General features: G+C 40.7%; 2 protein-coding genes across 5 annotated transcripts in view; one reads left to right on the top strand and one right to left on the bottom strand.

Annotated features, from left to right (window-relative positions):
• The window catches only part of LOC139465400 (F-box/LRR-repeat protein 20-like), a 40,995-nt gene extending 40,284 nt beyond the window's left edge, over positions 1-711 (bottom strand). For both annotated transcript variants that reach the window (XM_071247105.1, XM_071247106.1), the window contains exon 1: positions 598-711. In XM_071247105.1, coding sequence (XP_071103206.1) covers positions 598-645 — 48 coding nt within the window. In that variant the 5' untranslated portion in view covers positions 646-711. The remainder of the gene's footprint in view (positions 1-597) is intronic.
• A 15,769-nt stretch (positions 712-16,480) lies between these two features.
• Positions 16,481-18,969, top strand: part of LOC139465887 (FYVE and coiled-coil domain-containing protein 1-like) — a 46,611-nt gene continuing 44,122 nt past the window's right edge. For all 3 annotated transcript variants that reach the window (XM_071247863.1, XM_071247864.1, XM_071247862.1), the window contains exons 1-2: positions 16,481-16,673; positions 18,511-18,614. In XM_071247863.1, coding sequence (XP_071103964.1) covers positions 18,539-18,614 — 76 coding nt within the window. In that variant the 5' untranslated portion in view covers positions 16,481-16,673; positions 18,511-18,538. The remainder of the gene's footprint in view (positions 16,674-18,510; positions 18,615-18,969) is intronic.

Here is an 18,969-nt window from a genome sequence, read left to right as displayed (position 1 = left end):
ACACTCACAAAAATCAGTTCATGAGTATATATATGTATCATCAATCTATGAATGGATGTATAAATGTTGGGGACAAGACTGGCTATTTGTTGTTATTATTAGACAAAGTTGATTCTTCACTAATCATGCAAGGCAGGTCAAGGATAAATAATGATTTATTATTGGACTCGAATTCTTTTCATGAATCATCCATAATAATAACTGATTTCTTATCAACTTTGTTCAACTAGAGTTCCTGTACACATGTGATCGAAACAAAGGAAATGCCATGTGGTGTGGCCCATGTGACCACACAAGACCTGTGCCATGTACCGTTACCTACATCTACAGTTCGACACACGCTAATCAACATTACACGGCTTTGCCAACATCCCATAAAACAAGCACGAGTACAGACGTGTATGGACAATGGTTAGGTCACTGGAATAAAATGGTATGGCAATTAAATGTTGATATGACAGTTGCAGATATAAATAATTGATCTGTGATCTAACAGCTCAGCTGTTCTGGACATCGACGAGAATAACAAACCAAGGCGATTGTCAAAACAAGCTCGTTTGGGGGGAGAATGTGGGATTCTGTGCTGGAGTACCATACCTCTGATCTTGTTTTGACGTGGTGGCTAAAATGATTATGATGGTTCATCTCGCCGTGCCATTAAACTCAAGATTTTTGTCCACACATCCATGTAGCGACAGAAAATGAACAAAAGAAAATAATAACATGAACTGCTCCGACGAAGTCAATATGCAACAAGCCATTTGATTAGTCAATACCCTGTGACGAAATTGAGGCAAATGCGCGATTATAATTTCATGTTGTCCCGTAACAGGGGTGGATTTTAACAGCCTTAAGCTGCAGAAGGTAACAAAATAAAACACTTTAGATTCTCGAGCTTTATTTTTATCGATTTCGGTTTCATTTAGGAAATATCAAGGTGTTTCTGCATACAGGGCCTGTATCCTCGTCCAATCAAAACGCCGCTTACATTGCTGGGCACCAGCTGATGAAAACTACACTTCCCAATGTTTTGATTCGAACATGACGTCATAATACGGGAAAGTGTGCTTCCCCTCTGTGAGCCAATGAAATTACAGAAAGCGGGAGATATAAACAGGTGCGAGATGATATGAAGATATCATCCATATCACTTCGTATTCAGTTTGGCTCAAAGTAACATGTGAATCAAAGGTGTTATTAATTGCTAGTTTTACGGATCCGTCGACCCAATAATTCATAAATTTTAATAGTTAATATGTTTTAGAAGAACATTTTTATTACCACCGAATCTAACAACTAATGGCTTCTATAGAAGAACCAATTGACATGAAATCATTTGAGACTTTCGTAAACTCAGCAGGATACATACTCATGTAATAATCTCTTTATTATCCACACTTTCATATTGTAGCTGTTGTGAAAAAAATCTGCGGCTAAAAGGGCAAACGTTACGTGGTATCAGCACGCGTACGTTGTGACGTCATTATCATTGTGACGTTTTGAAACGTCAACAATGCTGTCTGCATTACGTCAACAATGGTCTTTCCATTACGTCTGATATTGACGCCTCTTGAGGCCACCGTGCCTGATATTGCCGCCTCGTGTTTGTTTGTTGTTTAACGCCGCACTCCGCAATATTACAGCTATATGACGGCGGTCTGTAAATAATCGAGTCTGGACCAGACAATCCAGTGATTGACATAATGAGCATCGAGCCACGCAATGGGATACGATGACATGCATCAACCAAGTCAGCGAGCCTGACCACCCGATCCCGTTAGTCGCCTCTTACGACAAGCATGGGTTGCTGAAGACATATTCTATCCAAAACTTCACGATCTGCCGCCTATATGCCAGATATTGTTGCCTTTTGAGGCCACTCTGCCTATTGTTGCATTTTGAGGTCACCATGCCTGATATTGTCCCCCTTTGAGGCCACTATGCCTGATATTGTCGCCTTTTGTGGCCACATTGCCTGATATTGTCGCCTTTTGAGGCCACTATGCTTGATATTGTCGCCTTTTGAGGCCACGATGTCCGATATTGTCGCCTTTTGAGGCCACTATGCCTGATATTGTCGCCTTTTAATGCCACTATGCCTGATATTGTCGCCTTTTGAGGCCACTGTGCCCGATATTGTCGTCTTTTGAGGCCACTTTGTCTGATATTGTCGCCTTTTGTGGCCACATTGCCTGATATTGTCGCCTTTTGAGGCCACTATGCCTGATATTGTCGCCTTTTGAGGCCACTATGCCTGATATTGTCGCCTTTTGAGGCCACTGTGCCCGATATTGGCGTCTTTTGAGGCCACTATGCCTGATATTGTCGCCTTTTGTGGCCACATTGCCTGATATTGTCGCCTTTTGAGGCCACTATGCTTGATATTGTCGCCTTTAGAGGCCACGATGTCCGATATTGTCGGCTTTTGAGGCCACTATGCCTGATATTGTCGCCTTTTGAGGCCACTATGCCCGGTATTGTCGTCTTTAAAGGCCACTATGCCTGATATTGTCATCTTTTGAGGACGCCATGCCTGATATTGTCGTCTTTTGAGGCCACTATGCCTGATATTGACGCCTTTTGAGGCCACTATGCCTGATATTGTCATCTTTTGAGGCCACCATGCCTGATATTGTCGTCTTTTGAGGCCACCATGCCTGATATTGTCGCCTTTTGATGCCACCATGCCTCCGGATACTGCCGCCTATAACCGCATTTTAAGCACTGTGCACTATTGAAAGTGTTGTGCCCGTCACGCGACACTCAGTAAGCAGCCGACTAAAGTATTGCGGTGTACAACGTTAACTCACATTTCCACTCATGCACTCTTTAACATCTGTTTTATTGATTACTCTCAGGAGACCTTATCAATTCTCTATCAATTTTTCTTTTTATGTCGATCGTTCAAATACTCGTATTATCAAAATCAGAAATAAAAGCTTTGAACCACAGATTCATAGCCTGACAGCGTTACAATGGTTACAAACTTAAACATCACCGTAGGGACACAATAGTTTTGTGTACAACACCTATGGAGTAATTTATCTTCAAACGTGTCCTGAACCGACTGCCTGTTCCTGCCAACACCTTGTTCTTCCCGCACGGATGACAGTGATTCGCCCTCACCTCCAGACAATGCCCTTTTCCAGTGAGTGTACACCACGCTATAGATCTCATTTGAAAAGTAACGCTGACAATTTATTAAAGAATGATGAAAACAACAGTCCTTGACGATTCAGCAGCCCGTCTCTGAATCCATCAGACGAGTCACGCGCTGTTCACAACTTCCAATAAATCGATACAGCGTCGCCTGTCAGCCGCAAGCCCGACAGGCACCAGTGTCGCTGCACATGGACAGTGGTAGCATAGTAACCAGTGGATGGTGGCAAGACTTTTATTGAGGCCAAGTAACCTTTCTAAGACGGCATAATTTCCATGTTTTCCATGCTACTTAAAAACAGGCGGGTAAGAAGACGATCATGGACGATGTACGGAATGAAATAATGACTACACGTTGTCATACGAATTTGAAACACAGTACTATATGTATAGTTGCCGCTATTAATTAAAGAAAATTTTAAAAGCGATTTCTGACATGTGATGATTTGTACTCTACGGCATAAAACCTTTGTGCAGCAACCCCACGTGATTTCTATACCAATGAGAAGTCTCCGTGAAGATCCGGGTTTAGAATAGGTCTTCTGCATCTAGTGCTTGTTATAAGAGGGCGACTATGCTTGTCTAACGGTATCCTGAAACGAGGCTGCGAAGACCGATGCTCATGATGTCAGTCACTGGATTGTTTGGTCCAGACTCGATTATTTACAGACCGCCGTGATATAGCAGGAATATTGCCGAGTGCAGTGTTAAACAACAAACAAACCAATGAGAAATACTCGTATATAAGGAGCCCACGCCCGCCCGGCCGCATACTCGCACAAGTTCGGCACAACTGCGCTTTTTTGACTGAATGTAATAGTCTGTATGCTAATTTTGCATATGTATGTTTCTATAAATTGTTTCTCCCATTTAAAGGCATTACATATTTTATTAACATTGTTCTTATATAGGAATTGTTGGTAAAGTTTACTATATGAAAGAAAAACAAACTAACCTGCAGCAGGGGATGTTGGTTTGAAATTGCAAATAGTTATTTCCCTTGCGTGTCGATCTACTTTGATATTTTTTTTTATTAATTACCAAACTTTATTAACAAACTCGACAGGAAAAATTAAACAAAATTATTTCCAACACATGTGGGAAAAGTCGGGCGGCGTATCCGTCACCAAGTAATAAAACCACCCTATATGGACTTGACTGAAACAAATAAAGGCAGCGTAGGACAGCTTCTCAACACGCATCCTTGTCATGTCGGAACCCCGCAGTAATGATGAAACCTAGTGCTAATAAGACGACCACTTATCTGTTTTTTACTTGTTCTGCAGTAAAGTGCCACACTAGCATTCTAACTCTCTCATTGGGCCTCGGCAACATCAATCGACCACCCGCCGCTAGGTGTATTGGTTTTCTGACGTCAAAGCGCTTCTCCCAGCTTGGCGGACGAGAGTCGGTGACATTAACGGACACGTGCGTTCGTCATACACTCGTGCTTAACGCATATGTATACAGACTGAACCAAGTTTGTGAGTTTTATTGTTGACTTCAGACATCGAAGTTCCTGGAAATCATTCAGATATATCCTCTCTATGCTGCAGTCGCCTGTGGGAGCCACGCATGTAGTATCCAGTGTAAGATAGGAGTAACGTGTGTTTTTAATGTTTGTTTATCATGTTTATAGTGGGAACAAATACCTTGTCTCACGTGCCGCAATGATAAGAGGGCCGGCATGACGGCAGACCGGCGTTCTTTAATAGCTCTGTGAGTATAATACACGCCATGCGGCGTTAGTGTTGATGTGGTCATAAAATGCCAAGGACGTGCCCGAACAGATCCCATATCAACACTCGGGTTGAATATGAAAATAGTGTGTACCTGGCGGCACAGAGACATCCTACAGTTCGCCATCACCAATATATACCAAGTAGTTGGCTGTAGTCAATGCATACCAAGTAGTTGGCTATCACCGATATATACCAAGTATTTCGCTATCACCAATATATACCAAGTAGTTCGCTGTAACCAACATATACCAATTAGTTCTCTGTAACCAATATATACCAATTAGTTCTCTGTAACCAATGTATAGCAAGTAGTTCGCTATGACCGATATATACCAAGGAGTTCGCTATGACCGATATATTCCAAGGAGTTCGCTATGACCGATATATACCAAGTAGTTCGCTATCACCAATATATACCGAGTAGTTCGCTATCACCAATATATACCAAATAGTTCGCTATCACCAATATATACCAAATAGTTCGCTATCACCAATATATACCAAATAGTTCGCTATCACCGATATATACCAAGTATTTCGCTATCACCGATATAAAGTAGTTCGCTATCACCGATATATACCAAGTAGTTCGCTGTAACCAATATATACCAAGTTGTTCGCTGTAACCAACATATACCAAGTAGTTCACTGTAACCAATATATACCAATTAGTTCTCTGTAACCAATGTATACCAAGTAGTTCGCTATCACCGATATATGCCAAGGAGTTCGCTATCACCAATATATACCAAGTAGTTCGCTATCACCGATATATACCAAGTAGTTCGCTATCACCAATATATACCAAATAGTTCGCTATCACCAATATATACCAGATAGTTCGCTATCACCGATATATACCAAGTATTTCGCTATCACCGATATAAAGTAGTTCGCTATCACCGATATATACCAAGTAGTTCGCTGTAACCAATATATACCAAGTTGTTCGCTGTAACCAACATATACCAAGTAGTTCACTGTAACCAATATATACCAATTAGTTCTCTGTAACCAATGTATACCAAGTAGTTCGTTATCACCGATATATACCAAGGAGTTCGCTATCACCGATATATACCAAGTATTTCGCTATCACCGATATATACCAAGTAGTTCGCTATCACCAATATATACCAAATAGTTCGCTATCACCAATATATACCAAATAGTTCGCTATCACCGATATATACCAAGTATTTCGCTATCACCGATATAAAGTAGTTCGCTATCACCGATATATACCAAGTAGTTCGCTGTAACCAATATATACCAAGTTGTTCGCTGTAACCAACATATACCAAGTAGTTCACTGTAACCAATATATACCAATTAGTTCTCTGTAACCAATGTATACCAAGTAGTTCGCTATCACCGATATATACCAAGGAGTTCGCTATCACCGATATATACCAAGTAGTTCGCTATCACCGATATATACCAAGTAGTTCGCTATCACCAATATATACCAAATAGTTCGCTATCACCAATATATACCAAATAGTTCGCTATCACCGATATATACCAAGTATTTCGCTATCACCGATATAAAGTAGTTCGCTATCATCGATATATACCAAGTAGTTCGCTGTAACCAATATATACCAAGTTGTTCGCTGTAACCAACATATACCAAGTAGTTCACTGTAACCAATATATACCAATTAGTTCTCTGTAACCAATGTATACCAAGTAGTTCGTTATCACCGATATATACCAAGGAGTTCGCTATCACCGATATATACCAAGTATTTCGCTATCACCGATATATACCAAGTAGTTCGCTATCACCAATATATACCAAATAGTTCGCTATCACCAATATATACCAAATAGTTCGCTATCACCGATATATACCAAGTATTTCGCTATCACCGATATAAAGTAGTTCGCTATCACCGATATATACCAAGTAGTTCGCTGTAACCAATATATACCAAGTTGTTCGCTGTAACCAACATATACCAAGTAGTTCACTGTAACCAATATATACCAATTAGTTCTCTGTAACCAATGTATACCAAGTAGTTCGCTATCACCGATATATGCCAAGGAGTTCGCTATCACCGATATATACCAAGTATTTCGCTATCACCGATATATACCAAGTAGTTCGCTATCACCAATATATACCAAATAGTTCGCTATCACCAATATATACCAAATAGTTCGCTATCACCGATATATACCAAGTATTTCGCTATCACCGATATAAAGTAGTTTGCTATCACCGATATATACCAAGTTGTTCGCTGTAACCAATATATACCAAGTTGTTCGCTGTAACCAACATATACCAAGTAGTTCACTGTAACCAATATATACCAATTAGTTCTCTGTAACCAATGTATACCAAGTAGTTCGCTATCACCGATATATGCCAAGGAGTTCGATATCACCGATATATACCAAGTATTTCGCTATCACCGATATATACCAAGTAGTTCGCTATCACCAATATATACCAAATAGTTCGCTTTCACCGATAGGGGGGAGGGGGAGGGGGGGTAGGGGGGGGGGGGGGGGAGAGCTGGTATAGGACCTACACACAGGGGTGATAAGCATCATCATAGGACCTACATTAAGTGGTTAGACATTTTGCATTTTTTGCTCTAGCACGACACTTCCATTACACATACCACTGGATTATTTTCAACTCCCTGTCCTGAAATATTTTATACAAAAGGCAATTTCTTGTTCTTTGAGAGTCACCGGGAAGAGTTTGATGCACGTTTCTCTGGGGATGGAGAAGCCATTGTTATAGTCATCACTTAAGGTCAAATGCTTTCAAATATCGACCAGTCTGCACGTCACAAAACCGCAAACATCACGGAAAATGTGTCTTTCCCAGGAAAAAAACATTCACCAATGCTATTACGTTTCGATTTTCATTCTATGTAATAAAATATTACATTGCCCGGAAAACCTACACAGTTTGAACAGCCTTTTCCTTAGGTGCTATAGTCACCGTATCAGTCGGTGCGGATACAGCTAGTATTCCTTGGAGAAAGTGATAAGGGTCTTCGGGAGATACAGATTCAAACTCTGACACCACCATTGATCATAGACAACCATTCCGTCTACTCGGCTACTGGGAGTCTCCAGCATCCCACCTCAGGGAGACGCGACCAGGAATACATCAAGCCAGATACAGGCATTTAATTATTCCAGCTAAATCAATGCATAGAGAGTTGATAAGTATTCCCGGAATCTGTAATGGAAGCATGGTAGTACAGTGATAAATGAAATATTTATTTTATGTTGGAAACTGGTAAGCAGGTTGTACAATTCCACGTTAATTAGGCTCTGAGTTAGAAATGGAATGCCTGACGTCATTGCAAGTCGTCTCCCGCTGGGGGCTGGAGAAGGGTTATCTATGCAGTCTGTCGATCCGTTCTTCGGGACAGAAGGGTCCTAGTAAAACTGCTCATTTAACAGTTTTGATCTTAAAGATGTAAAACCATATCTGCATCTTTTTATGACTTACATATTAATATACTGAAAAGTTTCTTTCAAGACACTTAAATGTTTCAAGATGTTTTCCCTTTACGACTGCAAAATATCTTTAATTTAACATCGAATCTTAAATCATTCGCTCGCGTCACTGAGACAACATTGCGGCCCAAACATCCCCCACAAGAGCAATATCGCATTTCCCATTGAGAGCATGACCAAAGTGCCACTCGCTGTAGTGGAGCCCTTCTTGCACAGACTGGTTATTGGTAGAGTATGCGTTGCGTCATGTGTATAGGTGTACCACGGAACGTGTTGCGTGCTGTTCAGTTGAATCCATTCTGAGCCGACGGTCATACATGTATTGGGATTTTTCAATGTCTTCGCACGGGGACTGGTAATACATGTCACATTTGGATTGATGTGCACATATATCAAAAGGAAAGCTCAGATTTAACATGTACATTAATGTTCAATAACACTGACTTCAATCAATAGCAAATAACACTACTTTTATGCTATCTGCCGTATTCGTGTACATGTTAGGGATAGGTCATTTATTACGGGAGGAGGGGGAAAGGGCGGAGGGGGAAGAGGAGGGGAGGGTGTGTTTTTTTGTTTGTTTTTTTTTTTTTTTGGTGGGGGGGGGGGGGGGGGGGGGGCGGTCTCTACTGGAGGGTCAGAAAAATAATGCACATATGTAGGGGGTTGGGTGTTATGATAGAAATTGGCATTTTATAATAAAGTATAAAGAACTTTTGCATTGTGTCGAGGACATGGGGAGAGTCTTCAAAACATATGACAAGCGTTAGTGGAGGGTCATTCAGTACATTAGTGCCTCGGAAAGCTCTGACACACCCATCCCTGTAATACATCCCTACACTTCTCTATGACATATCCATTAAATGTGCGTCTGAAATGGTATATTATTGTTCAGTAGAAAGGTCCTTTGAACGTCTATAGATCTAGTTATTTCGTAAGACAAATCACTTCGTCTTACATAGTGTATTGATTGCAAATAATAAATATCATTATCCATATGACATACATATCGATTTTGATTAAACGCCTTGGGGGCATTCAGTGAATCAATGCAGTATTCATTACTGCCGAGTTAGTGAAGGCGGAACTAGCGCGGGCACCTGCTTAGTGGCATAAGTATATGTGTGTTATTGTTTCTAACCGTCAGCCTTCTGAGCATTTATGAATGAAGCAGGTTGGCATGGTAACTGTTGACTGGTTAATGAAAAGGCGTGTGCGCTGCCTCCGCGCGAATTCTTAAAGCTGACATGGCTTTTCACCACAATCAGTAATATTCCTGGTCCGTTCCACAGTGCGACCATGCACCGTGCTCTGATTACCGCGGTCGTGTGTTGTAACATTGGAGAAACAGCATGGTAGTAACGGCAGTGAAAAGGGTGCGGGACTACTATGGGTGTCCCAATCGTCTACAGTGAGGCTATTCGCCATGCAGAGTTGCGACCCTTAGACTATCAGAAACCTATGATCGTGGGTTCGAATCTTACGTTCGCCTTGGGTATGTTTCTAGATTTGTCAGCACCATACCCATGCTCGTGGGTTTCACCAAATTTGTAAAAGTCTAAGACCTGTATTACTTCCGGCTTTTCTCCCTCATGTAACTGACACGCCGTGATTTAACTGCAATACTTTTCAAAGCGATTCATTTATAAACTCGGTGTATCAAGTATGAAATGAAATGTCATATTCGTTGAGAGTTTCGTCCCTTTGCGTTTCCAGGCTCCGCTTGTCGTAGGTTCTATGACGCAGCACCATTCTTGTGTACGTGCGTGCGCGGGTGTGTGTATATGTGAGTGTGTGTATGTCTTTATGTGTATAAGAGAGAGAGAGAGAGAGAGAGAGAGAGAGAGAGAGAGAGAGAGAGAGAGAGAGAGAGAGAGAGAGAGAGAGTGTGCTCCAGTCGAGGAATGGCCTGCATGCACACCCATGGTTATTGAAATGTCCCAGTACGAGTCGCAGTCGCCTTTGTCGATGTAGAATTGCCGTAATTACACCGACAGTCGGCCCCGAAAGACAAGAGTGCCTGGATTTCTCAATATGTGTATTAATTAGCGAACATTTGGACGTTGATTAACGTCGATGCAGAATATAACCAATTTACGAAAAACAAATGTGCTTGTCGATCTCCCGATTCTTCTCGTTAATTTGGAGGAATGTTATCTATAGGACATAGTTGGGAGTTGAAATCGATAGCATATAAGACATGAGTGAAAGAGAATTTATCGTCGAGACGTCCTCTTCATGGATTTAAAGGACTGATTAAACATACTCAAAAGCGGGTGGAAAAATAATTTGCTTTTTCATATGGGACTTATCTATACTGCGTGTATAATTAGTATGGATTGTGTTAAGATGATTAGTGAGTAGAATATATTCAGATACAGTCTGGTCCGTCTCTCGTTTATTGGGAAGGCCACGCTGACTGTATATATATTATTTTAATCCTTCGCTTGTAAGGCTGTATGTCCCTCACTCACTCACTCACTCACTCAATCACTTACAAAATTGATTTTTCAAAATGACGTCATTCTAGTTATCCAGTTACGAAAGACGTTGTTCAAGTGCACACTTGTCTTTTATATTAAAAAGTAGTAGTTTTGAGAAGCTAACAGTATCCACATGACGTCAACTATGATTGACGGTGACGACGTTAAACACAACGCCAACGATTGTGTCATCATTACATCTTGACAATACAACGCCTACCAAATAAAAAACACTAACGTGTCTTCCAAAAACGTGGAAATGTGTTACAGTCGATACTAAAATATCGACTAGCAGAAATATGAGTAGATTTTGCACACTAATACTAACGCCTGGTTGAGTACTATTCGACAAGGTATTCAGAAAATGACGATATGTTATCCAGCTGCTGCTGACGCGTCGTTTTCAGAATATTTACTCGACTCGTACTCAACCCAGCGAATAGATTTTGCACACTATTCGCTGGGTTGAGTACGAGTCGACAATTTCAGCTAGTCGATATTTTAGTGTGCTAAATAGACAAATAACATACACATTTTGTATGTTTTCGAACACACGGAAGTATATTCTGTTGGTAGGCCTGAATATAGTTGCTTGTTTTATGCTTGAAAAGTTTTACCCATATTGTTTCGGATAAGCGACAAAATCCATACAAAAAACACGTGTGATAATTAATTAACGCATTCGGCAGCATTGTTGGTGTTGGGTGTTTGTTTATTGTTTACACTCATCAATATTCCAGTTATATGATGACAATCTATTAATAATCGAGTCTGGACCAGACAGTCCAGTGATTGACATCAAGAGCATCGATTTACGCAATTGGGATACGATGACATGGATCAACAAAGTCTGCGATCCTGACCACCCGATCTCGTTAGTTGCCTCTTACAAGCAAAGTCGCCTCTTACGACAAGCATGGGTTGCGGAAGACCAAATCTAACCCGGATCTTCACGGGTATGGTGATATGTGAATATCATGATTTGTGTAATAAAGACAGTATTGCTGACTTGACATTTTAATGACGTCTCAGTGTGACCTTTAGTTGACCCTGTTTATAGCTTCCGGACATCTTTTACAATATAGAAACATATATGTCTTCCCTACAGCTGTTATAGATTCAAGCTCCTCACAGCGATATCCCGTTCGCGGAGCTCTCTGTTACCGATTTGGTTGGTATGTTGTTTAACGCCGCACAGCAATATTCCAGCTATATGACGGCGGTCTGTAAATAATCGCGTCTGGACCAGGCAATCCAATGATTAATATAATGAGCATCGACCCACGCAATTGGGATCAATGACATGCATCAACAAAGTCAGCGAGCCTGACCACCCGATCCCGTTAGTCGCCTTTTACGACAAGCATAGTCACCGTTTACGGCAAGCATGGGTTGCTGAAGACCTATTCTACCCCGGATCTTCACGGGTCTCTCTGTTACCGAGGTGAGGTGAAATTGGGTTTAACGTCGCGTCCAAGATTATTGCACTTATATAGCGACGTGCATGTACGTGTGTGTGTTTGTGTAGCTGCTTGTACTAGACCGGACTGATGCCGATTTATAGTGCTAGCCCACTGAGATACCATGCCGCAGTTTAACATGAATACCCCACTCAGACACAGTATAACTCTAACCCCTTAATGCCGAGCGCCAGACAGGGTAACAACAAGTACCATCTTTTAACGTCTTTTAGTATGACGCGGCCGGGGATCGGACCCTGGATCTTCCGCTCACTAGACCACGGAGGCGGTCCTCTGTTACCAAGAGTGTAACGAAGGTGTCACGCGCTGGGAAGGAGCTTGGTATAGATTGTGTCAGGGGACGTAACCGGTACCTCAATGTATGATTTGTTGCATATGCTTACTAGCAGTTTGTATGGTCAGTTTCGATCAATTGCGGGCTGTCTAATATAAGTGACTACGGTGCAAAACAACATTCACTCACTCACTTCGCAAAGAACCTATCTCAGAATATGAATAGATATCACAGCGCAAGGACAGCTGGGAACCAATCCGTTAACGAGTTCGGTATAACGAAAGTAATAAAAGTGGACAGAAAATTACAGTTGTTTATTCTTCCACTGTCTGAGGATGGTTACCTTCAAATTAAATACGCGTTGTGGTGTTAGCGACCTATCTGTTCATTGATGTGTAACAAATATTGCCGTAGGTATCAGAAATGGATATTTCAAGTTCAGCTCCTGACTTTAAAATATTCCTAGTTCGAGGAAACCATAATTAGAGATGGTATACGTTTAGACAGCGGTTCACATTATCGCGTCTCTGGACATCACTGCAATGTCTGAAGCCGGGAATTGATTAGTCGACAAATAGCGACTGTAAAATGCCGTAGTGACATTTACATATCACATATCACATACAGTATTTAATGTCAGTATTTCTAATATACAATTTATATACGCAATATTCCATATATCTATATATATATCTATATCGCCAGCTGTCGATGGATCTCTAGTCAGGTCGGTCTCTTCATGATCTCTGGTCGGGATGGATCTAGTCATGATCTCTGGCTGGGGTCGATCTAATCATGATCTCTGGCCGGGTTGGATCTAATCATGGTCTCTGGTCGGGTTGGATCTAGTCATGATCTCTGGTCGGGATGGATCTAGTCATGATCTCTGGCTGGGGTCGATCTAATCATGATCTCTGGCCGGGTTGGATCTAGTCATGATCTGTGGTCGGGTTGGATCTAGTCATGATCTCTGGTCGGGGTCGATCAAGTCATAATCTCTGGTCGGGTTCGATCAAGTCATAATCTCTGGTCGGGTTCGATCAAGTCATGATCTCTTTTCGGGTTCGATCAAGTCATGATCTGTGGTCGGGTTGGATCTAGTCATGATCTGTGGTCGGGTTGGATCTAGTCATGATCTGTGGTCGGGTTGGATCTAGTCATGATCTGTGGTCGGGTTCGATCTATTCATGGGCTCAAGACCATGGGCTCAGACCCCGTGAGGATTCCAGGTAAGAAAAGGTGCCCAGCTACATGTGCTGGTCGTAAGAGGCGACCAAATAGAGTGGGTGGTCAGAGGCATTGCTCACACACTCGTACAGCCATGATATCGCTGGAAGATACGCTCACTCCATCATTGCAGGCCATCCGCGCCCGGAACGTACTGAGTAGCACCATGGAACATGTCACAGCTTGGTTTGGAGGGAACACATGCTACAATTGATGGGATCGATTTCTTTACATAATGTTCGTAACATTATAATGTTATTTTTTTAACATTAGTATGTAATGCACCTACAGTAATTGGTGATTCATGAACATCATGCTGAAGATCACGTTTCCTGCACTGAGGTCGGTGAACATGATTTAAACACATTATGTATAATGCCTGTGGTGTATACATGGAATTACATCCATGTATGTATCCACGGTGTATACAATTTGTTTCATATTTGTGTATACACGATGTATACATTATGTGGGAGATTATTAGTTATGGTGTCTTTAGTTGCCGTATACGGTGCCATATTAGGTTAGCAGAACAAAATTTGGTGAGGCGTCGCAAAAGTTTACACTATGTGGTTTCTATACAGCACTACTCTTCTAAACTTAGGACGCTGACGTAAAGGGTCAAAGGGAGACTACTCTTCAAACCTTAGAGGCCAAACCTTGTCGACAATTTTATATATAATCTTTATCAGTAAAGTCACGGACGTGATTTAATTTTTTTTTTAATGTCCTTGCACATCATAATTAATGAAACAGTGTCGAATAACGAATTTCTGTACCAGAATTTTCATGTGAAATATGTGAAGTGGGTGTGTTGGAAAATCCAAGATGGCCGTTACTGACGGTAAACGGTCTCATATAAGGCTCAGTAACAACAATCTTGGATTTTTACTGACGGTATATGGGCTCATGTGGGGGTCAGTTGTTCAGCTCTCTGACTGGTCAATCTCACTATGAGGCATAATAAGTGTGTGTATACATTTATTAGAAGAAATACGACCTTCACATCGACGCTTACATTTATCAAACATCACCTGCAGATGGTCACAGAAAGAGTCCTGTTACTATAATAGATGTTAGGAGGCTTAAACAAAACGGGTTTAAAGGCAAGCACTGCTGAACATGTATCTGGTGATTTAGCCGGGCGCAGCGTCCAGGCATCTGACATGGGAGCGCCCCAGTGTGAATCTGGGTATCCCACTCTGACTTTGACATCGGTGATGTTTATTCTCAGACGGCGGACGGTTGCAGAGTAAACACACACACACCTTCACATCGCACCGCCGATACGGGCACGCGAGTTGAGAGTCGATCTCCCACATTGTGGCAGTGCGGACTGCGCTGTCTGGAGTCCCACTCGGAGAACACATACGTGAACCAATAACAACAAAGGAGGGGACGTTGTCGAGAAAATCACAACAAATATATTTTTAATATAAGATTATATATACGCTTATATAAGTTGATTAAGAGCGAACACTGAGGAATCCGGACGCAACTTTAAATCGACCAGATTAACAGGTGTCCGGATTAACGAATCATAGATGCTAAGTAATGTTCCTTTGGTTAAATATAATACTTGCTGGGTAGGTAGAGTTTTCAGGCTAACGAGGTCCGTACTAACGAGGTATTTGATAATCCGAAATTAGTCATCCTCGATTATCCAGTGTATTATATGTATAATCGAGGTTGAAAACAAGTTTGATAATCAGAACATCATGAATGTAACACCTATACGTGGGTGAGTGAATGTTGTTTTAGCCGCGGCCAGACATTTTGTAAAGCCATATCAAGTGAATAATCTAGTCTTGGACCAGGTAAACCAGTATTTTGGTGACCTGGGCTCTTGGAGTATGATGACGCACAATCACCCAGGACACAACTGCTGGCCCACCCGATGGTCATTTTCATCAGCCCGTAACTAGCATCGGGGACTTGAGACTTGTACTGCATTGAAGCTCGTGAACATTCGGTTAGAATTAATCTTCAGCAACCAAGGTTTGTCGTAAGAGGCGGTGTTGGTCAGGCTCGTTGACTTGTTTGATGCATGGCATCATATCCTAATTGCGTAGATCGATGCTCATGATGTCAATCACTGGATTATCTGGTCCAGACTCGATTATTTACAAACAGCCGTCATATAGCTGGAATATTGCTGAGTGCGGCTTAAACAACAAACAATCCAACCACATTGAAACCACCAAGTCAGTTCATGGAAGAGAGCTCTTGAAGAAAACGACGGTACCACCATCCCAACAGTTTGGGTCGGGATTTCTGCATAGTATCTTTAGTGCATATATATAATATATATATAAATACCTTATTTCCTCCGTTGTAATCCATATAATGTAATCATTTACACAGGTGTTTTGGTATTTTGCTGTATTTCTCGATCCCAATACCCATCGGCATATTCCATTGTGTATTGTAAACTCTTGATACACCCGCAAACCTATAATTAAGACAAACGATACTATCATTTCAAGCTAATCTAAGTAATTTGGTTACTCTTCGACTGATTTTATGAGCGCATCCGTACATTCAGTGCACACAGAGTTACCTCCCATATACTTACTCTCTTCTTCCATTTGGTGAAAACAAAATGTACAATGACAACAAACCAGGGGTGTAGCATTTTGTGAACAGAGGTTGTCGTGTGACTTTGGTGGTTCGCGACGGCAGATTTACTATTCGTAGTAGCTGAAAATGAGATGAAAACATTTCCTGAATATAATGAAGTGATAATCTTAGCAGGAGTCAAAGCTCATTGCCTGTGATGCATGACCTGACGGCCCGTGTGACTGGACTTCAGGTAGGACAGGCTGTCTTGGTCCTCCGTCTCAGTGGGGGGTTGGACGAAGGGAAAGACCACATGAATCTGGATAATAACATGCACTATAAAAATATCCTCTTTTGGGTGGATATGGTATCTTATTTTTACTGAAAACGTTAAGGAGTGTCAATCACCTTTTCAGGGGTGTTATTGAGGATTTGATAGGTGTTCTGTATCAAGTTCAAGTTAACAACGTATCATTCCCAACTTACATTGCGCTGAAGGAGTCGTTGTCGGCACGGGGACTACAGATATGTACCCCTGGTACGTTTCTGTATGCATCAATGTACCCAAGCCAAAATCAGAATTCAACTGGGTACCCAGTACCCTTAACGGTACCCAAACTTGGGAATTATTATCTATATTCTTAATTTTTATTTTACCAAATTAAAGGCACAATTATTGACTATTCGCAGGTTCTATCAAACATACCAAAAAAACTGGAAAGATGCAATTGGAATTAATCACATTATGTTGTATAGTCAATATTTAAATACAACTTTGATAGACTTACTTGTAGAACCAGATATTATTATAATACTATAACTACAGCAAATCCCCCAACAGTATGTGAAAAATGGGATATCATTCTTGACTTAGATATATCATGGAAAGATGTTTTTATCAGATACAGAAAATGTACAAAAAATGTAAAATTACTTTATTTTCACTATAAATTTATTCATTGCATCTATACAAAGAAAGAACTTCAAAGCATGAACATTCTAGATGATGATCTATGCTCATTCTGTGAAACTAATACTGAATTCTTACTTCATTTATACTGGGATTGCAAGCATGTTAAAGAGTTTGGGGCCAAAGTAAAATGTTTTCTGAATGCAAAATTAGAAACCAATTGCACACAGTTACAAAACAATAAGACAGTTTGACAGAAAATGGAAACATTTGGCAAATGAACTGTCTAGTTAATATATCTCACTATTTTGATCATGAACAATCCCCACTAATGTGCTCTAAGGATTTAGCTTCACACTTATTTAATGATGACCCCAATAAGCATGGCAAACACAGCCTGCTAGTTTCACCACCTGTTAACATGATATTGTACACCTGTGTCCTGTTTATAACAACTATAATTTGCTATTTCTGTATATGTATGTAATCTACACCTAATAAGTATAATATTACATGTCATGTAACTCTATGTGACAATATGTAACATCATGTACTGAAATGAATAAGATATATTAAAAAAAATATATATTTACCGTATCGACGCCCCACTCTAATAAACGCCCACGGCAATATTTGCTAATCTATTGGCTGGTGAACAATTCCAACTGGCACCTCTTCCAATTGATCAATGTACACAAGACTTTTTTATTCGTGTATCACACACACTCGTGTGTTATACCCACCCTTAATTACGGGCAATTTAATTCTGGAAAAATATGTTCGTCGTGTATAATACGCACAGACTTTTCTTTTGTATCATTCAGGCTGTCAGCAAAAACTTCGAAATTTACGATCTTCCAACTCTGTTTTTTTTCCACCAAAATTCTTATAAGAGCCTCCTATTTTTAATTTTAAGAGTGCCCTGGGCACTTATTACATCGAATACGGTATTTTGGGGGGGCTATTATCTTAATGGGGTCATTTACAATAATTAACATTTTTGACTCCAGTGAATATGATCCATGCTCCTTATCATGCTAATGATCATTGTAGCACAGAATTAAATTTATGATTAGAAGCACAGTGAATAATATTCACTTGGTAGGTTTGTGTAGAATTTAGTGAAATAAATGCAGATAGTCTTTTCCTGGTTCAGATTTGATCTTGCTCATCCCTTCAGCTGAGGTAGGAGAGCCCGATACAGGAAGATGTCGGCATCTGCATCAGCACAGCGGGTCGCTGTACCCACCCCACAACACCACAAGATAGTTCAGGATATACAGGGTAAGTTCTGTTTGATTAAACATTGTGGAACATCAAACTATATATTCATTATCATTGTTTTATACATGTTATTTTTATCACTGAATATACATCCTTCCATGATTATCCTGTGTGTTTTCCTGAGGGCTGGGGAGGGAAGTCCTTATCCTGCCAGATATTCGGGTCGTACTTCAGCTGTCCTGTACATTTTATGTTGAGTACTGGTTATATTGTGGCTTGCTTCAATCATGAAGTTATTAATTTTTCTTACATCATTATGAAACCAGTATTATGTACCATATTGTGAGGAAAAAGTGTGAAAACGTAAATTTAGCACTGTTGTGCTTAATTACAAGTACGGATTTTGAGATCTGTA

Source organism: Haliotis cracherodii, unplaced genomic scaffold (genome assembly GCF_022045235.1).
Source record: "Haliotis cracherodii isolate W230 unplaced genomic scaffold, xgHalCrac1.p SCAF_18, whole genome shotgun sequence".
NCBI lineage: Eukaryota > Metazoa > Mollusca > Gastropoda > Lepetellida > Haliotidae > Haliotis > Haliotis cracherodii.
The sequence above is the reverse complement of the archived record's forward strand: the minus strand, read 5'-3'. Positions and strand labels throughout refer to the sequence as shown.